Source organism: Lissotriton vulgaris, chromosome 1_1 (assembly GCF_964263255.1).
Source record: "Lissotriton vulgaris chromosome 1_1, aLisVul1.2, whole genome shotgun sequence".
Lineage (NCBI taxonomy): Eukaryota > Metazoa > Chordata > Amphibia > Caudata > Salamandridae > Lissotriton > Lissotriton vulgaris.
The window spans coordinates 924,885,847-924,901,339 of NC_141685.1; the positions used below are offsets into that span (position 1 = coordinate 924,885,847).

Consider the following 15,493-nt stretch of genomic DNA (forward strand, 5'->3'; position numbering starts at 1 on the left):
GGACAGGGCAATGTAAAGTAGCATGGGCACCTCTCAGGGCTGATAAGAGAATAATAAAGTGTATGGCTGGGGTCCTGGGGTAACCTTTTGCTGCACATACCACTGTGACTGACATGGAGGTGTGAACCTCTAGTCACTCATATTGCCTGTGTTAGAATTGCTTTTGCTGTGACAGTCAGCTTTCTGGAGGGAGGGCAGGACAGGGGTGTGGGCACTTCTAAAGAAAGCAGACCCCTAACACAAACTTTGAAGACCCAGACCCTAATTCACATTTGGTGTCTGGAAATGTAATATAAGAAGGGGAGCACAAGGCCTCCAAAACTGTCCCTTGTCAGGCTGCCAGTCAGGCTGTGCGAAGAAGAGAAGCTCTACAAGACTTTTTCCCATTCATTCTGGCTACGGGCTACGGTTTGCCAGTCTTACAGCTGGGTGAGGGGACATCACTCAATGGAAATCCTACCCCTTGAGCCTGGAGCACCAGTGCCTGTCTGCTTGCCAAGACCAATGTTCCTGTGAGGAAGAGGAGAGTGCCTAGATGAAGCGAGGTCCAGTGGAGGATCCTGGTGAGTGGATCCCTGTTTTGAGCAGTGATAAGACGTCTGCGGCACTGATCCTTCCGTCAACCGTGTGCAGACTAGAGTCCACAACCTTGTATGCCGGAGGGGGCTGCAATGACATTAGCTGTGGTTGCATTGATCTGGCCATAGCATTTGTGCAGAGTGAATTTGTGACTTTGTAGGCCAGAGGCGGGGCACTGTGAAGATTACTACCATGCCATTGGGCTGTAGCCCATGTGCAGAGTGAAGTTGTTGGCCCCATATGCCAGAGAGGGACACCGTAAAAAGGAAGATTAATCCTGTGCTGATCAGGCTGTTGTCCTGGTGTCGAGTAAGGAGGGTAACCCTGTAAGTCAAATGAGGTCACTGTAAATAACAAGGGATGTTGCCTAATTTACCCGTTGTGGTGAGGAGAGGACATCATGGTGACCTGTGAGTGCCCGAGCTCCGACTGAGGATGGGACCCCAAGCGATTGCCCCCCCACCTGTGAGAAGGATCAGAAGAACTTGCCGACTTACAGGCCGAAGTGTAGTGCAGTGGGTTACAAAGCCAAAAGTGCTCTCACCATCAGCAGCCGCTGCAGCCCTCAGCGACGTCTGAGAGTGAACCACTCCCAGGGATTACGGTTATGCAATCCCCTGCAGGAGTGGGTAAGACTCATCACAGGGCCAGAAGGCCCCAGGAACTTGTTCTGCCACATAGCTCTTCAGGCGCAAGAAGACTTTTGACTTATGGAAGAGTCGGAGTGGGACTCATGAGACTCGGAGTACTAGTGGGGCTAACCTGAATGCTGCCTAAGGTGAATGGAGAATAACCACTATAGTTAGAGAGAGGTAAGCGGGACACGGGGACCTAACTATCTAACACTAGAGCCCCCACCTCGAGGGACAGTGTATATTTTTGAAGCCCCCACCTCTAGGGACCGTTTGAATTTTTGAATATTCTGTATTTTACTTTGTGTTCATATATAAATACTCCTTTTTTCATAAAAGCAGTAATTTGACTTGACAATCATGTATTGCTGCTATTGAATATATTTTGAGGCGTGAGCCTGTGTTCACCCGCCTGCATCTACCGCCCCTCAAGAAGCTTTAGGCTGCTTAACTCACGCTACTAATGAGAGTCATCTACTAAAGGGGTACTTGGCTCAGTTGCTAATGACCCATAGTAACTTGAGCCCTGGTGAAATATGATTAAAACCACCATAGTTGGGCACAGTATCTCCTGCGTGGCTCTCTAAAAGGGGGTTTGACATACCCTTGCTGAAAAAACACCAATGGTCCTATCTCTCTCTCTAGTCCCCAGTATCTAGCTCCCATTTTTCTCCACAATAGTGGAGTGCCTGGTTTTCAACTGACATCTAATAACATACCCTATCCCCTCTAATCGGTTGCTGTGCCCTTCACTCGATTACCTATCCCATTTAGCCAATTTTCTCTCCTCGGCTCATCTAAATCACCTGTCATCTATCTTTGGGCGCCTGGATCTGATCTGCAGTTTTTGACAATGTAGGTCATTCCACTTTACTTTTGTCTGCCAACACCCTTGGCAACACCAGCCCTGCCCTAAACTGGTTCTTATTCCACCTTTCAGACCACGCTTTCTCTGTTCAACAAATTTCAGAATTATATCTACTTCAACAATCTATAACTTGGTGTCTCTCAAGGACCAATCTAAGTCCACTCCTTTTTTTGCTCTACACCACCTTTCTTATGACATCACCTCCTCTTCTGGTGCCTCAACTTCTCCCCCATCAAAAATCACTTATCTCTGACTGCCTTACTTCCATTTGTCATGGCTTTATGGTATGTTATGTTAAACTTGTCTAAAATTAAATCCATCCACCTAAACTAATCAATTTCTCGACCCACATCTTGTCTTTATCCTCCTTGGCTGGAAATCTAGCAGCTCTACTCAGCACATCGAAATAGAATTGTTTATTACTTATGTTGCCACTGCTGCATGGTACAATGTGACTGAGAAATGGTGAGTGATACAGAGCTACATAGACACAACGTGATTTAGACACAGAAGGATTGAGAGTCTGAGCGCCTGAGAGACAAAGTACAAGTGAGAGATAACAGACACAAAAAGCATTGATGACAAAGGTAAACATAGAGGCAGAGTGTATGAGGGAGTGATTTATCAATTGGAAATGAATGCATATTGACAGCGATTGAGCACTATAGAGCTGCACTGAGACCAAGATGAATGCAACAAAGAGCTACAAACTCAGTGTTAGATATGACCTAATGTCATACATGGGGCCCAAAAGAATGCAGAATAAAGGTGCAGGAAGCCAACCGCCTCAAAGACAGGTAATGATCAGTTATGCAGTAGTTACAGCCACTCCCTTGGCTCTATCATTATGTGCAGGAACTATCTTGCTTAACTCAGCCACATGTACCCCCTCTTCCCCTTCGCACTGAAACACTGTAAAAAAATACCCAAAATGACAGCGGCACACCCCCAGCATGGGAAGCCCATGTTGGCATACCTGTAGCATTGCAGAGATAGCACATGCCAAACTATCTGAACCAGAAGACAGGCAGTGCAAAATTGGATATATGTACATTGGCAGAAAAAGAATGCCATGCTGTGATACCGCCCTGTACCATGACTGAGGCAATAGGTGCAGTAATACCTGTGCCATGCTAGAGAAGGTAACTTTTGACATATCTGGTAAACAGGACGTTCCAAGCAAAATACCTATACTGTAGTACAGTGGGCAGTTTCGGGTTGATAGCGCTGTGGTGATCTGTCGACACCATGATGGACACTGCAGCGATACACCTAGCTGCAGGTATCATGAAACATAAGGTGGTGTTCCCTAGGTTGTAATGAAGTACTGGGCAGGAGTATCATACGGGTATCTTGACAGACAAAGCAGAGAGACAGTGGCAATCTCAATGGCCACAGCATTACTTGGGCAACCTGTAACAATTCTGACATGCAATCCTGAGGTGATTGTGAATATTTTCATAGGGAAGATGGTGGAAGAGTTGCCACTAGATACTATGATGGGCAGGCAGTCATAAGGTATACTCGCTTATGCCGGACCGGGATTGACGTTTTGAGATACGACGGGATCGCTGGTAACAGGGGCATATCACAGCCCTTGTTCTTTTGCTGTACAGTGCAGGGGCACATTTTGGCCCGTAACCACTACAAACCATTAATATAGGGCACATTGAAGTCTGTCTTCCCTGCAAATGAAACATATAGTGTTTTTCAAAAACTTGTTCTTAAAACAGTCATCTTCACTCTACTTAAGTGGGGTAACTACCACACATGAGTGAATATGTGTTAACTATTGGAGGCTGGATATACCCTTTCAAGGACCTTTCCAGGACCTATTTTGCTTGATGTGGACTTTATCAACGACTTGTTCGGTACCGGTACCACTTGCCACAAGGGTCTCCTGAATTTCCTTTAGAAACTTTTAAAGTCTTTACATGCTTGTTTGACAATCTTTAATTTGAGAACTGCAATTCCCAAAGACTCAAGCCTTGAAGAAGGTACATTAGTAACCAAACACATGTTGGCTGCCATCATCATCATGTTGGCTGCCATTTTATGCAATCTATTTAATATGTTGGATTGACTTGCACATTTATTAAGACAGGATATTGTATTGTTTAGTGGAGCATTGTCATTGGAAAATAAATAGCTTTGTTGAAATACGTTTATCAAGACTGGTGTTTCCTGTGAGTTGTCATATTCAAAATAGGATAAACTAATATGCTTACTGTCTAAGAATAGGAAACTAAATACTAAGAGTGCCGAGGTAGAGCATTTTTCTCCAGTCATAAGGTTACCTGAGGGTGTCATGACAGAAATGGCAAAAATAAAGTTGGCTCTGAGTAATATGTCGGGCACCAAGGCAGTAGAGTTACCTGCAGGTATCATGACAGAAAGGGCGGTGGTGGATGCAGACTTGATGACTTTGCCACTGGGCCGTGACGTGCGTTTCTCTGGCGAGTCTCCAGAAATCTGCTGGTGCCTTGCTCGACGCAGAACCAGGTCGTTGGTTGCTTTGGGAGCTGATGGGTCAGACTCTTTCACAGAAGGAGTATCCGTAGTCGTGGTTTTGTCAACTGCCAAAAAACAATTGGGAACACAGCATTGGCAAGGAGAGGGATAAGCAAGAGAAAGAGTTAAAGGGAAAATGTGCCTAGCGAGTGATACAGAGACCTGAGAAGACTTTGGGCAGCATTTCCAGCACTCCCAAAAAGAATGTGTTGCTCTCTACTGAAGGAGGACAACTATCCTGAAACATGTGTCTAGAGATACACAGCATTGGCTGCACCAACAAGGGTGAAAAACTAAAGCCTGACACCGAAGTAAGTGTTGTCATGCACTTCATTTACTATGATGCATCGGGGCAAACTGAGTGCTGGGATGTGAGGCAGTGTGCACCCACCCCCCTCCTGTTATAAAGGGAAAATGTGTAAGGATAGGTCATTGCAAAAGTGAACTAAACCGTCTTTATCGAAATTTGAAATGTATGTGATTGAGAAAGAGCATACAATAGAGAGAGCACATATTCTAGAGTGTGTGTATGTGAGAGAGAGCAAATGTGGGAGGACCGGAGGGAGAAAAGTAGAGAGCGGGTGCAAGAGAGAGAGCGAGAGGGTTTGAGAGAGAGAGGGGGGGGGGAGAGCAAGACTGCCTCGCTTATAATTCATTTTTCTTTTAACCCCTTCGAAGCTAATGACGAGCTGGGCTCGTCATGGCGCTTACCTGCCGTGCGCGGATGACAAGGCCAGCTCGTCATGATTTATGGACTTTATGTTTTTTTAGCGCAGGACGGGAAAACGCCTAGCAGCCATGTGGTTAAATAAAATTGACTCTTCGTGAAGGGAAGTACCCTCTAGGTGTATATTCACAGGTACTGGAGAAAACAAACAATCATAGAAGCAGAGGAATCTGGCAAGAAGTGACAAATAATTATTGCGTATAAATGGGAGGCAAAGTTATTTTCTTGAATTCCTGGGTCTCCTTCCTAAGTAACTTCTTTCAATTCATAAACACTGAATCTTCCCGTAAGTGTGGGATCCAGGATCACACTTTAATATTCAGTAATGTTTTGAAGAGTGTCGCATTAAGGATCTGATTTCAATTTTCTGAATTTTATCAGTAAAGCTAATTACAATTGATTGTGACGTTGTAAAATACATTTGACCGGAGGGCCACTTCATTCAACCCCCTGTTGTTCCCTCAAAAAACAAAGCAATGCAGGAAATGGTGCAAATCAGAATCCAAGTTTACATTTTGACCCTGCACCTTAAAAAACTCCAAAGGTTTAGGGGTTAGGAATGCACAGCAGTGTCAGTAAGGTAGCTCATTTTATAGGAATGTCCAAATAAAGAGGTACACATGATGAAGGAGTACAAGTAAGTAACCTTGCATTCTCCATCTTTTGAACCTCAGAAACAGAATAGATATAGAAGTTATCTGCTGTTTGAAATCCACAGGACATTAACTCCTAAAATTAATAGAGGATAAAAGTGACAATGCAGCCATGTAAACAATTTTGCAGAGACTGTAAAGAAATGCCTCTTTTTGTATGGAAACCCTCAACTTTTTGGGCTGAGGCTACTGGTTTTTCGACAGTGAGAGTGCACAGAGGCTAGCTAACTCGGCTGTGCCCTTACCCTTAAACTGGTATGAAAAATTGGCTTTTACCCATTCGGCCAAGCTACCTCACCTGTAGGAGCCTAGTAACTGGTACCCAGGGTAAGTAAGTTAGAGAGTCCTCCCAGTCATTGGAACACTGGTTGTATCACCCTGGGTGGGACATGAGTAAAAAAAGACTCCCAGTCCATCATTTACAGGCTGGAAGAGCAGTTTCAACTGCAAGCCCGACTTTACCATTTAAAGCAATGGCAAAGCCAGAATGTGTATGTGCAAGTTACCCCTATGGTAGGCCTATTGAGTTCTAAGGCAGGGTGCACCATATCCCACGGACAGAACATGTAATTTTGCATGTTCTGATTGTGAAAAAAGCAAATCTGTCATTTTTAATGTGGAAGAGCTTGGGCCCACTTGGCAAGAGCAAAGTTACACGCTGACCCACTCTACTGTACTAACTCTGGAATACCGCGAGCAAAGATACCTTTATCAAACAACATGTTACATTAAGCCCAACTTGATTCTCATGTCGAATTTAATGTAACATGTTGCAGTGTGCAACTTTAGCAAGGTTGCCACTTTGTTCCCTTTAGTCCCCTATGCCCAAACTGGTTGCACACAGGATCCTGTCGTCGAGACAGCTTTCTGCCCTCCTGGTAAGACATGATAATGACTCCCTGGAAAGGAGACAACAGGGACCTGTTCTGGAAGGAGGTGTTACCTCCCTCATGCAGGAAGCCACACTGGTGTGGGCCCAAAATATGAACTTCAAAGGGGAAGCCGCCTTTGAAGGGCAAATGGTTAACCCTTGGGAGAGGGGCTGCTCCATTGTTCATGCAGACAGGTTGGCACTTGGGACAGGAGAGAGGAAACCAGTTGCCAAATCATTTTCCTGGGGCATGTAGCCCTCTTGGTAGCCACACCTCTTAGTTGTGCCAGAGAGTTCCACATGCCGAGAGATGGGTCCTGCCATACTGGAAGTGGGCAGAATGGTGCATCCTGGGATGCCCAGATGCCACACTTCACAGGAAGTTGTCACCATGTGGGAGGGAACATGATAGCCTATTGGCTACCAACTAAATCCTTCCCTGAGCTAATTTCTGAGCATACGCAGGTCACCCCTAGCACCCCAAACTTAGATCTCAACTGGACTAGAGGATGGACCATAGAAGGACTTTCCACCTACACAGTGGAATTTGCAAAGGGAGGCTGCAACGGCATGGACTGAACCTGCTGAACCTGGTGGTTAGCAAAGGAAAGAGACTGTGCCGACTGTGTCCTGCTCAAGGAGAACTCATCTCCAGAGCTCAGACAGAGACAAGAGACTCCAAGGGTCAGTGAGCTGGCCAACTATTCACAGCAAAAGACACAACAGCTGAGAAATCTGCTGCTGCAAGTTGGTTGCCCAGAATCTTCAAACTGTCGCCAACTGCTGCGATGCAGCACCAGAGACCACGACCCAATGCAAAAAGTTTCCCCTGAGTTCGCTGATCCTGGGAGTGTTGTTAGAGTGCAGCTGGGTCACCCAGAGGATGAGTTATTGATCCAGGAAGGTTGGCCTGTGAGCGGGATACTGAGCAACATGTAGTCCAGTGGTGCCTGGACTTCTGCCAGCACCGAGAGGTCTTCGAGGGATGTCAACCCTGTGACCAGGACCACCTCAACCCCTTTGTGGACCAAGGAGTAGGTGCAGCCATATCCCCATTGACCGTATCGCATCCACAGCATCCTTTGAGCATCTTCAACAGCCTTCATCCCTTGCATCAAGGCTACTTCTATAGGAAAGTCTAGCACAGGGTAAAAGTGCCTTGAACGGACTGAAGACTGCTTCACCTACTGAGGTAACTGTTTCTGAGGAACTTGCTGGTACCCATGACTGGCTCCCTACAATAGTTAGGGCCCGATGTAGGTAAATCTTTTTTACCACTTCATAAATACCGAATCATACCGAATCGGTATTTAAGAAGTGGTCAAAAAGAGAAGGGCAGATGTAGGTAATTTTATTTTAAAAATTACTGAATCGGAAGGAATCGGTATTTACCGATTCGGTAAATACCGAATCGGTAATGCCCATTGATTCCTATGGGCATTGAAGCCCATAGGAATCAATGGGCATTACCGATTCGGTATTTACCAAATCGGTAAATACCGAATTTTGCAAGGGTGCAGGGGGTGTCACTTTGACACCCTCTAGCACCCTGAATTCAGGCACGTGTGCCATGTGGCACACAGACATGCCCTAAGGGCATGTCTGTGTGTCACATGGCACTGGTGTGCATGCACACATGTGCATGCACACCTGTATTCGGTATTTTACCATCCAATAGGATTGGATGGTAAAATACCGAATCTGACTGGCCTGTGGGACTCAGAAGAGTCCCACCTACATTAGGAAATTACCGAATCGGTAAAAATACCGATTCGGTATTTTACCGATTCGGTAAATTTACAGATTCGGTAACTTTACCGAATCGGTAAAATGGCTCACCTTTATCAGGAATGTCCATTTACCGGTCGGTAACGGCCGAAATCGGCCGTTACCGGTCGGTAAATGGACACCTACATCGGGCCCAGAGTCACCTAAAGTAACTCTAAGTGATCCCATTACAAATTTCGGTAACAAAGTTTCCAAGTGTCAAATTTGTGGAAATTGGTAAAGCTTGTTTGTGAGTGAGTAAAATGCTTTGATTTACTATACCTTTCAAATTCTGTATCTCCAGAACCCTCTGGTGGAACTTTATCGCTGTGGTGTCTAAAAATACATAAAAAATAAAGTCTATTTTTATAAGTTGGGGTCGAATTTCTTTGGTGTGTTGTTGATTTCTTCTTCAATTGTGTTGGTGCTGTTTAAATGCTTTACACTTGTTTCTTTGTGTAAGCCTTGCTCCTCAGAACCACAGCTACCCAGGGTGAAGCTGAAGGTTTAACAAACTAAACTTAAGGGTCCTAAAAGAGTTGGCAAGTATATATACATGGCGAGGTCGCACAACCACACCATATAACACACCCCATTTCCCCACAGAGACCAAACCCAGAAAAGTGTTCGGTTTTGAGTCGGAGTCAATGCATAATGTATTGAAAGGTGTACTTCAAACCCCAGCTGGATCATCTGAAACCTTTAGAGCTTGTAAGTTTCTCCAGTACTTCTGCTATTGCTTGATGACACCTTGAGTTTCCTCAACAAGTGGCGTTGTTTGTTTGTTTATTATGTTTTTTTTTTTTACTATGCTAAACTAATGTGGTTTCATCCATAATTCAGAAGAAAAATGTTAAATACTCTGGGAGCATTTGTTCATAGCGTGTAGTGCTTAACATATTCCTGACATTTAGAGTTGGGCTTGAATGTCTGCAAGTTGTTTTTGTACAAATATATGTCTCAAGTCACAGGATTTGTTATGATTACTCCTCTTGTTGTGCAATGTGCATAGGCACCAACTCCATATTAGATCATTTTTGCATAACGAGTTAAGGTATGTGTGGAGTGTAGTCATAAATAAAGAGTGTGATGCACAATAAATGTGTATTAAGAAACAGAAAAGAAGATATCTGCAACAACAAACACATGATTAGGGGAAGGAGGGTGGTTGCATGTGACTCTCATGAAGTGGTTGCTAGTTTGTTGATGATGCAGATATTTAAAAATAAGGTTCCTAATAGCATCTTACCTATCATTGCTTGTTGAGAGGCTAAAACTTCAAAATGGTAGTACTTAGTGGGTGGAGTTGACGAGATGTTGTTTTACAAATATCTGATAATGGGATGTTTCTCAAAGAAAGGCTATAGTTTCTCCCTTCTTATGGGTGGAGTGTGTCTAAGTGGAGCAGATTGAACCCTTTTTGCTTTAAGATAGCAGGTCTGAGTAAATTTAACTATCTACCTAGCAATCTCTGCTATAGATATGGACTGTCCTTTTTGCTGCTTTGCAAAAGCGACAAATAAATGATGGTATTACTGAAATGTTTTGGTTCTGTGTAATACGTAAGAGCTCTTTTAACATCCAGTGTGTAAAGTGCTCTCTCCGTAATGGACTTTGTGTGTGATTAGAACATTTGGAGCTTTTTGGTTTGGTTAAGGGTAAATGGTGACACCACTGTAGAAACTTCAAAGAACTACCCTGTCCTTGTGGACCTGTATGAAAGGCTCTTGGGGAGTTAGTGCCTGCAGGTCATACATTCTTCTAACAGAGGTAATAGCCACTAGGAATGTCACCTTCAACAAAAGAAATTGAAGGAGATGTATGCATTAGCTCAAACGGCGGTCCCACAAGTCTAGTGAGGACTATATTGTGGTTCCAAACAGGAAGGAGAGGGACACTCAGGGGAATTAATGTAAAACCCTCCATGAAAGCCTTAATTACTGGAATCCTAAAAAGGGGCAGGTGCTCCTTATTTTGCATGTAAGCTACAATGACAGGTAAATGCAAACAAATAATTGTATAAGAGAGGCTTGCTTTCTGCAAAGGCAAAAAGCAGGCAAATAATGTATTGCACCATAGGTTTTAAGTGTTCTAGGGTCACTGAAACACAGTGGGAACAATCCTTTCATTTTTCTGCGTAGGAGAACCACGTTGTGGGCGGCTGGGGCTCCTTAAAATAGATATATATTCTTGAAGAAGTTTAAGTTACCCGGATTCTAGGATTTCATGTGCCAATCCACAATTTTTGGCTGATCAGGATCCAGATGTCTCACTCGCATCTGCCTCTGTGTGAGGATGTCTGATCTGAGTGGGGAGCCTCTTATGAAAATTGAGGGACCATGGTTGTCTGGCCCAAGTTGGTGCTATCATAATGGAGTTTAGTGATGTTCGCCTGAGCTTTCTCAGCACATCTGGAAGTAGTGAGAATGTTGTCAAAGTATGGGACGAGATAACTGAACAATTGGTCCATAGTGCATTACCCATGGGCTATGGGTGTGGATACCTGGAGGCGAAGTGTTGGGGAAAAGGTATAGGCAGGGAGTGCCCCGATGTTGGAAGCACCTCTGTAGGATTTCATGGTTTATTTCCCAGTTGTGGACCCATTACAGCATCCTGCTGAGTGTCATTAGAAGGACTATCATGTGACAGATGAGTTGTAAGAAGGCCTTTAGAGAAAAGTAGATGGCTAACAGCTCTAGGCAGCAGATGAGGCAAACCTGGTGCTGAGATGGCCACATCCCCTGAATAGACAGGTTGATGAAATGCCCTGCCCTGTGAGAGGAGCATGTGTGGTGATGGCTCCCTGTGGTACAGGGTCTGTAAAATACCTGCCCTGCAACAAACTGTTGCCATTCCACCATTGCAAAGAGGGGTGGGCCATGGTTTGAACCAAGACTAGATCTTTCTGGTGAACCTCCATTAGAGACCATTGATTTGCAAAACACTTGCAACGTGTGCATATAAAACCTTGCGTGTTTAACAGTGGCGATGCAGGATGCCATCATACCTAGAAGATGCATGATATGTCTTACTGAGAGCTGATGAGTGGGCTGACAAAGATGTAGCAATTGCCGGATAGCTGTGAACCGCTGCTGACTGTGATATGCCTTCCCCATAGCTGCTTCCAAAAGTGATCATGGGAAGGGTTGGATCTGGAGAGGCTATAGGTGGGACTTGGTATCATTTATGATGAACTTTGACCTGGAACATCACTGTTTGAGTGTGAGTCAGCCACTGCGGGTTGGTGCTGCTCCCGATCAGTCAATTATGGGCTAGGGAAAGACGTGAATGTCTTTTCTTCACAAATGTGTAGCCACCACTGCTAGGTACTTCACAAACACCTCTGGAGCCATAGTGACTCTGAAACTAAGAACTCTGACTTGGTAGTGTTGACCACTTACCCGAAAACAAAGATACTGTTGAGGAGCAGGGTGGAAGTGAGTATGTGAATATAGGTATCCTTGAGATCAATCACTGTCTAGTAATCTCCCTGTTGGAGTGGGTAGAAAACATCCTGTAGAGTTGTCAAGCAAAAATGTTCCAACAGGATATAATGGTTGAGGTCCCTGAGGTCAAGTATAGGCCTGAGATTGCCACCCTTTTTAGGGATAGGAAAATAGGGGGAGTAGATGCTGCTTTTGTTTTAATGTGGGGAGACCATCTTTATGGTATCCGCCTGCAGGAGAGCCAGCTCCTGCTCTTGAAGAAGGGAGGAATGTTGTGTGCTAAGAGCATGTGAATGAGATGGGATGTTGGGAGGGCTTGAGTGTAGTTCTAGGCAAAAGCCATGTTGGGTGATTGCTAAGACTCATTGTCAGACTTGATCTCCCCCCAGCCAGAGTGGAAATTGCGTATCCTCTCCCTAGCAGGTGATGTATAGTCGGAGTGGGGATGGAGGTGTGGGGAGAGATGTAAATTAGTGCTTGGTTATGGCAGCCCATTTGCTCTGTAGGATCCCAGACTGAAGCTCCTTCCTGGTTGCTGATGAAAGGACTACTGCTGCTTTCGATACAAGTTATGTTGCACTGGCGAGGTAGTCTTCGCTCTCCCCCTAGGCTTGCTTTTTCAAAAGGAGCCCCTGATTGTAGTTGCGTGAAGCGCTCCTATTGATTTGGCTGTCTCTGTATCCTTCTTGATTTTTTCAAGCTTTTCATCTACCTTAGACCTGAAAAAGTGCTCCTTGTCAAATGGGAGGTTGAGGGGGTGCAGCTGAACCGTGGGCTTGAACCAGGAAAAATCGAGCCACACGTGCCTTCAGAGCAACTTGTGTGTGTGGATCCCCTGCATTCAGTGTTTATGACATCTAAGGTTCAACTGGTGTTGGCACTATATATTACCTTCCCCTCAGCTACTATCTCCGCCTCATGTTTCCTAGACTGCTCTGCGAGATGCTTAAGCAGCCTTTGCATCTCCTTCCATTGTGCTCTCTAGCAGTATGAAAAGAGCGCCACAGAATTATCTATTCTCCAGTGCGTTGCTACTCCAACAGCCGCCAATTTTTAAGCCACATCATCCTTTTTGCTCTCCTTTTCAAGAGGAGGAGCATCAGCAGTGCATTGTGCAGAAGCGTGCTTGGGGGCTGTGTGAACGACTAGTGTGTCGGGTGTAACTTACCTCCTCAAATACACAGAGTCATTAGGAGAAGTTTTGATTTTCATTTAGAGCTTTAACTTTTGTTCTGCCAGGCTCATTAAAGTGATCAGGGTCAGTTTTTCACATGCCATTTAACGTAGGGAGGAACTGCATGCTATGCCAAGTATTAAATAGCATTTCAAGAAGAAAACCGTCCTCTTCTTTCTTAATGTGTATTTCAACCTTGTGGTATGCCACCATACTATTAATTACCTTATGAAATGCTGTAATGTCATCATGGGGTGAAGCTCTTATTGGGTATTTCTTTGTCGGGATCCCCAGAAGATCATAATTATCCCAGGGATCATCTGTGAGGCTACGCCAAGGAGGCTCATCAGAAGGCTCACAAGGACAACAGGGGATGGAACGCGGCTCCCCTCAAAGGCTAGTCTCCTCCTATGTGGAAGAGGTTCAGGCAGCTGTTGCAAATGTGCTTTTGCTGAGATTTTGATTGTAACTAGATGGATAAGAAGGCGGTTTGGTCTGGCATTGAGTTCCTGTAGGTGTCTCTCTAAAGTTTATACTTCAATATTTTCCACTGTAGGGGGCGATGGCTTGCCTTTCACCTTAAGCATTGAGTTTTGTTTTAGCACCAACAGGCCTCTTTGCACTAGTGTTGAAGGTTTATTTGTGCCTGTTTGTGAGTGGGGTGGTAGTGCTCGGTGCTTCAGGAACGCGTCGAGCTCAATGGATACTGGGGATCAATGCCACTTGCTGGAACTTGCCTGGCTCTAAAGACTCACTCGACTCCAAAGGTTCATACCATGCTGACTTGGTCTGTATCATCGCATGAGCCGTGTATTTGTTTCTATTGAAATGTCTGTTGATGTTGGATGGGTTAATTTGGAATCTGGAAACGTTTTAAGGCCTATGCAAGATAATTTCAGCCCAGCAGAGATTTGTACTGCCTGAATGTAACTGATTGCCTGACATAGAGGCTTCTTGGCACAGCCTGAAGCTTCATCACTCTTTCTGGGGCTGAGAATTCCTTTCCCCAATTGCATGCGCACATTGCATGCAAGAACAGAATATTTGTGCGTAGTTCTGCTGTGGATTTTTGGTTGTTTTGAGAGAGAACTAACCTGTGTAAGAGACTGATGTAGGGGGCCGTAGAATCTTTTACCTCTTCCCTTGATGGAGCTTTGATAAGCCAGTCATTCAAGTATGAGTACACTTGTTGACATTGTCATCTGAGGAAGGCAGCAACTTTAACACCGCTCCCCCCACCCACCTGCTGAGATTTGGATGGGATCGGGGACAGTTGCGGAGTCAAGCTGTCTTCTGGCTGTCGTTGGAGCATGCATGAGTGATGCTCCTCTTCTGTCCGTTCAACAGTCTTTGGTTACAGTTGGATGTGCATCCTTAGTCAAAACTGGGTTGTCATGGGGGGCAATATTGTCCGGCTTGACCTCCATATTGATTGAACTCTCCCCTGTAAGCTTGGGATCTGCCTGAGCCCCGAAAATTGACTGAGCCTGAATATCGATATTGCAGTACTACTAGGGACTTTGTTGTGCCTGTGTCTGTTTTGACTGTAGGGCAATGTCCACATGTTTTCCAAGCTGGGCTAGCCAATCAGGTGGCATATCGAGGATCTTTGATTCAACAGTTGGACGGAAAACTGTACACCTCAGCCATCCTTGCCTTCTTAAAGCAGCTGCACATCCTATTTAATGGAAAAGATGCATTGGAGGCATCCACTGCTGCAGCAATGAGGGCTGCACTTGTCAACGTTCCTTACTTGAAATTGCCTTCACAGTCTCGTTTCTGTCATCCAAAATGAGGTCAAGAGGAAGAGAGATGTTGTGCCACATCTGGTGGTTTGGCTAATGTATTAACGAACAGGTTACTTATCTACAGTAACGCTTTATCTGGTAGACACTATATCTAGCCACAGATTCCTTACCTTAGAATTTCCCCAAGCGTCAGCGTGGAACTGGAAGATTTGGCATGAGCAGTATCCCTGCATGCAGGTAGGTGACATTGATTGGCTCTGCGTGCATCGGCGGTGGCATCTGCGCAGGAAGTGACATCCGCGGCACCTATACAGGTGCGACCCGGGTGCGCTGATGTCAGTTTCTTTTCACGACTTTCCACAACAGAAGTGCAGAGCCATGAATATCAATATTGCAGTACTACTAGGGACTTTGTTGTGCCTGTGTCTGTTTTGACTGTAGGGCAATGTCCACATGTTTTCCAAGCTGGGCTAGCCAATCAGGTGGCATATCGAGGATCTTTGATTCAACAGTTGGA

At 45.0% G+C, this 15,493-nt stretch overlaps 1 protein-coding gene across 1 annotated transcript in view; it reads right to left on the minus strand.

The window, feature by feature from the left end:
• MAST1 (microtubule associated serine/threonine kinase 1) overlaps positions 1-15,493 on the minus strand; it is a 237,263-nt gene that overhangs the window by 46,457 nt on the left and 175,313 nt on the right. Inside the window, exon 20 of the mRNA XM_086959098.1 lies at positions 4,455-4,655. Coding sequence (XP_086815224.1) covers positions 4,455-4,655 — 201 coding nt within the window. The remainder of the gene's footprint in view (positions 1-4,454; positions 4,656-15,493) is intronic.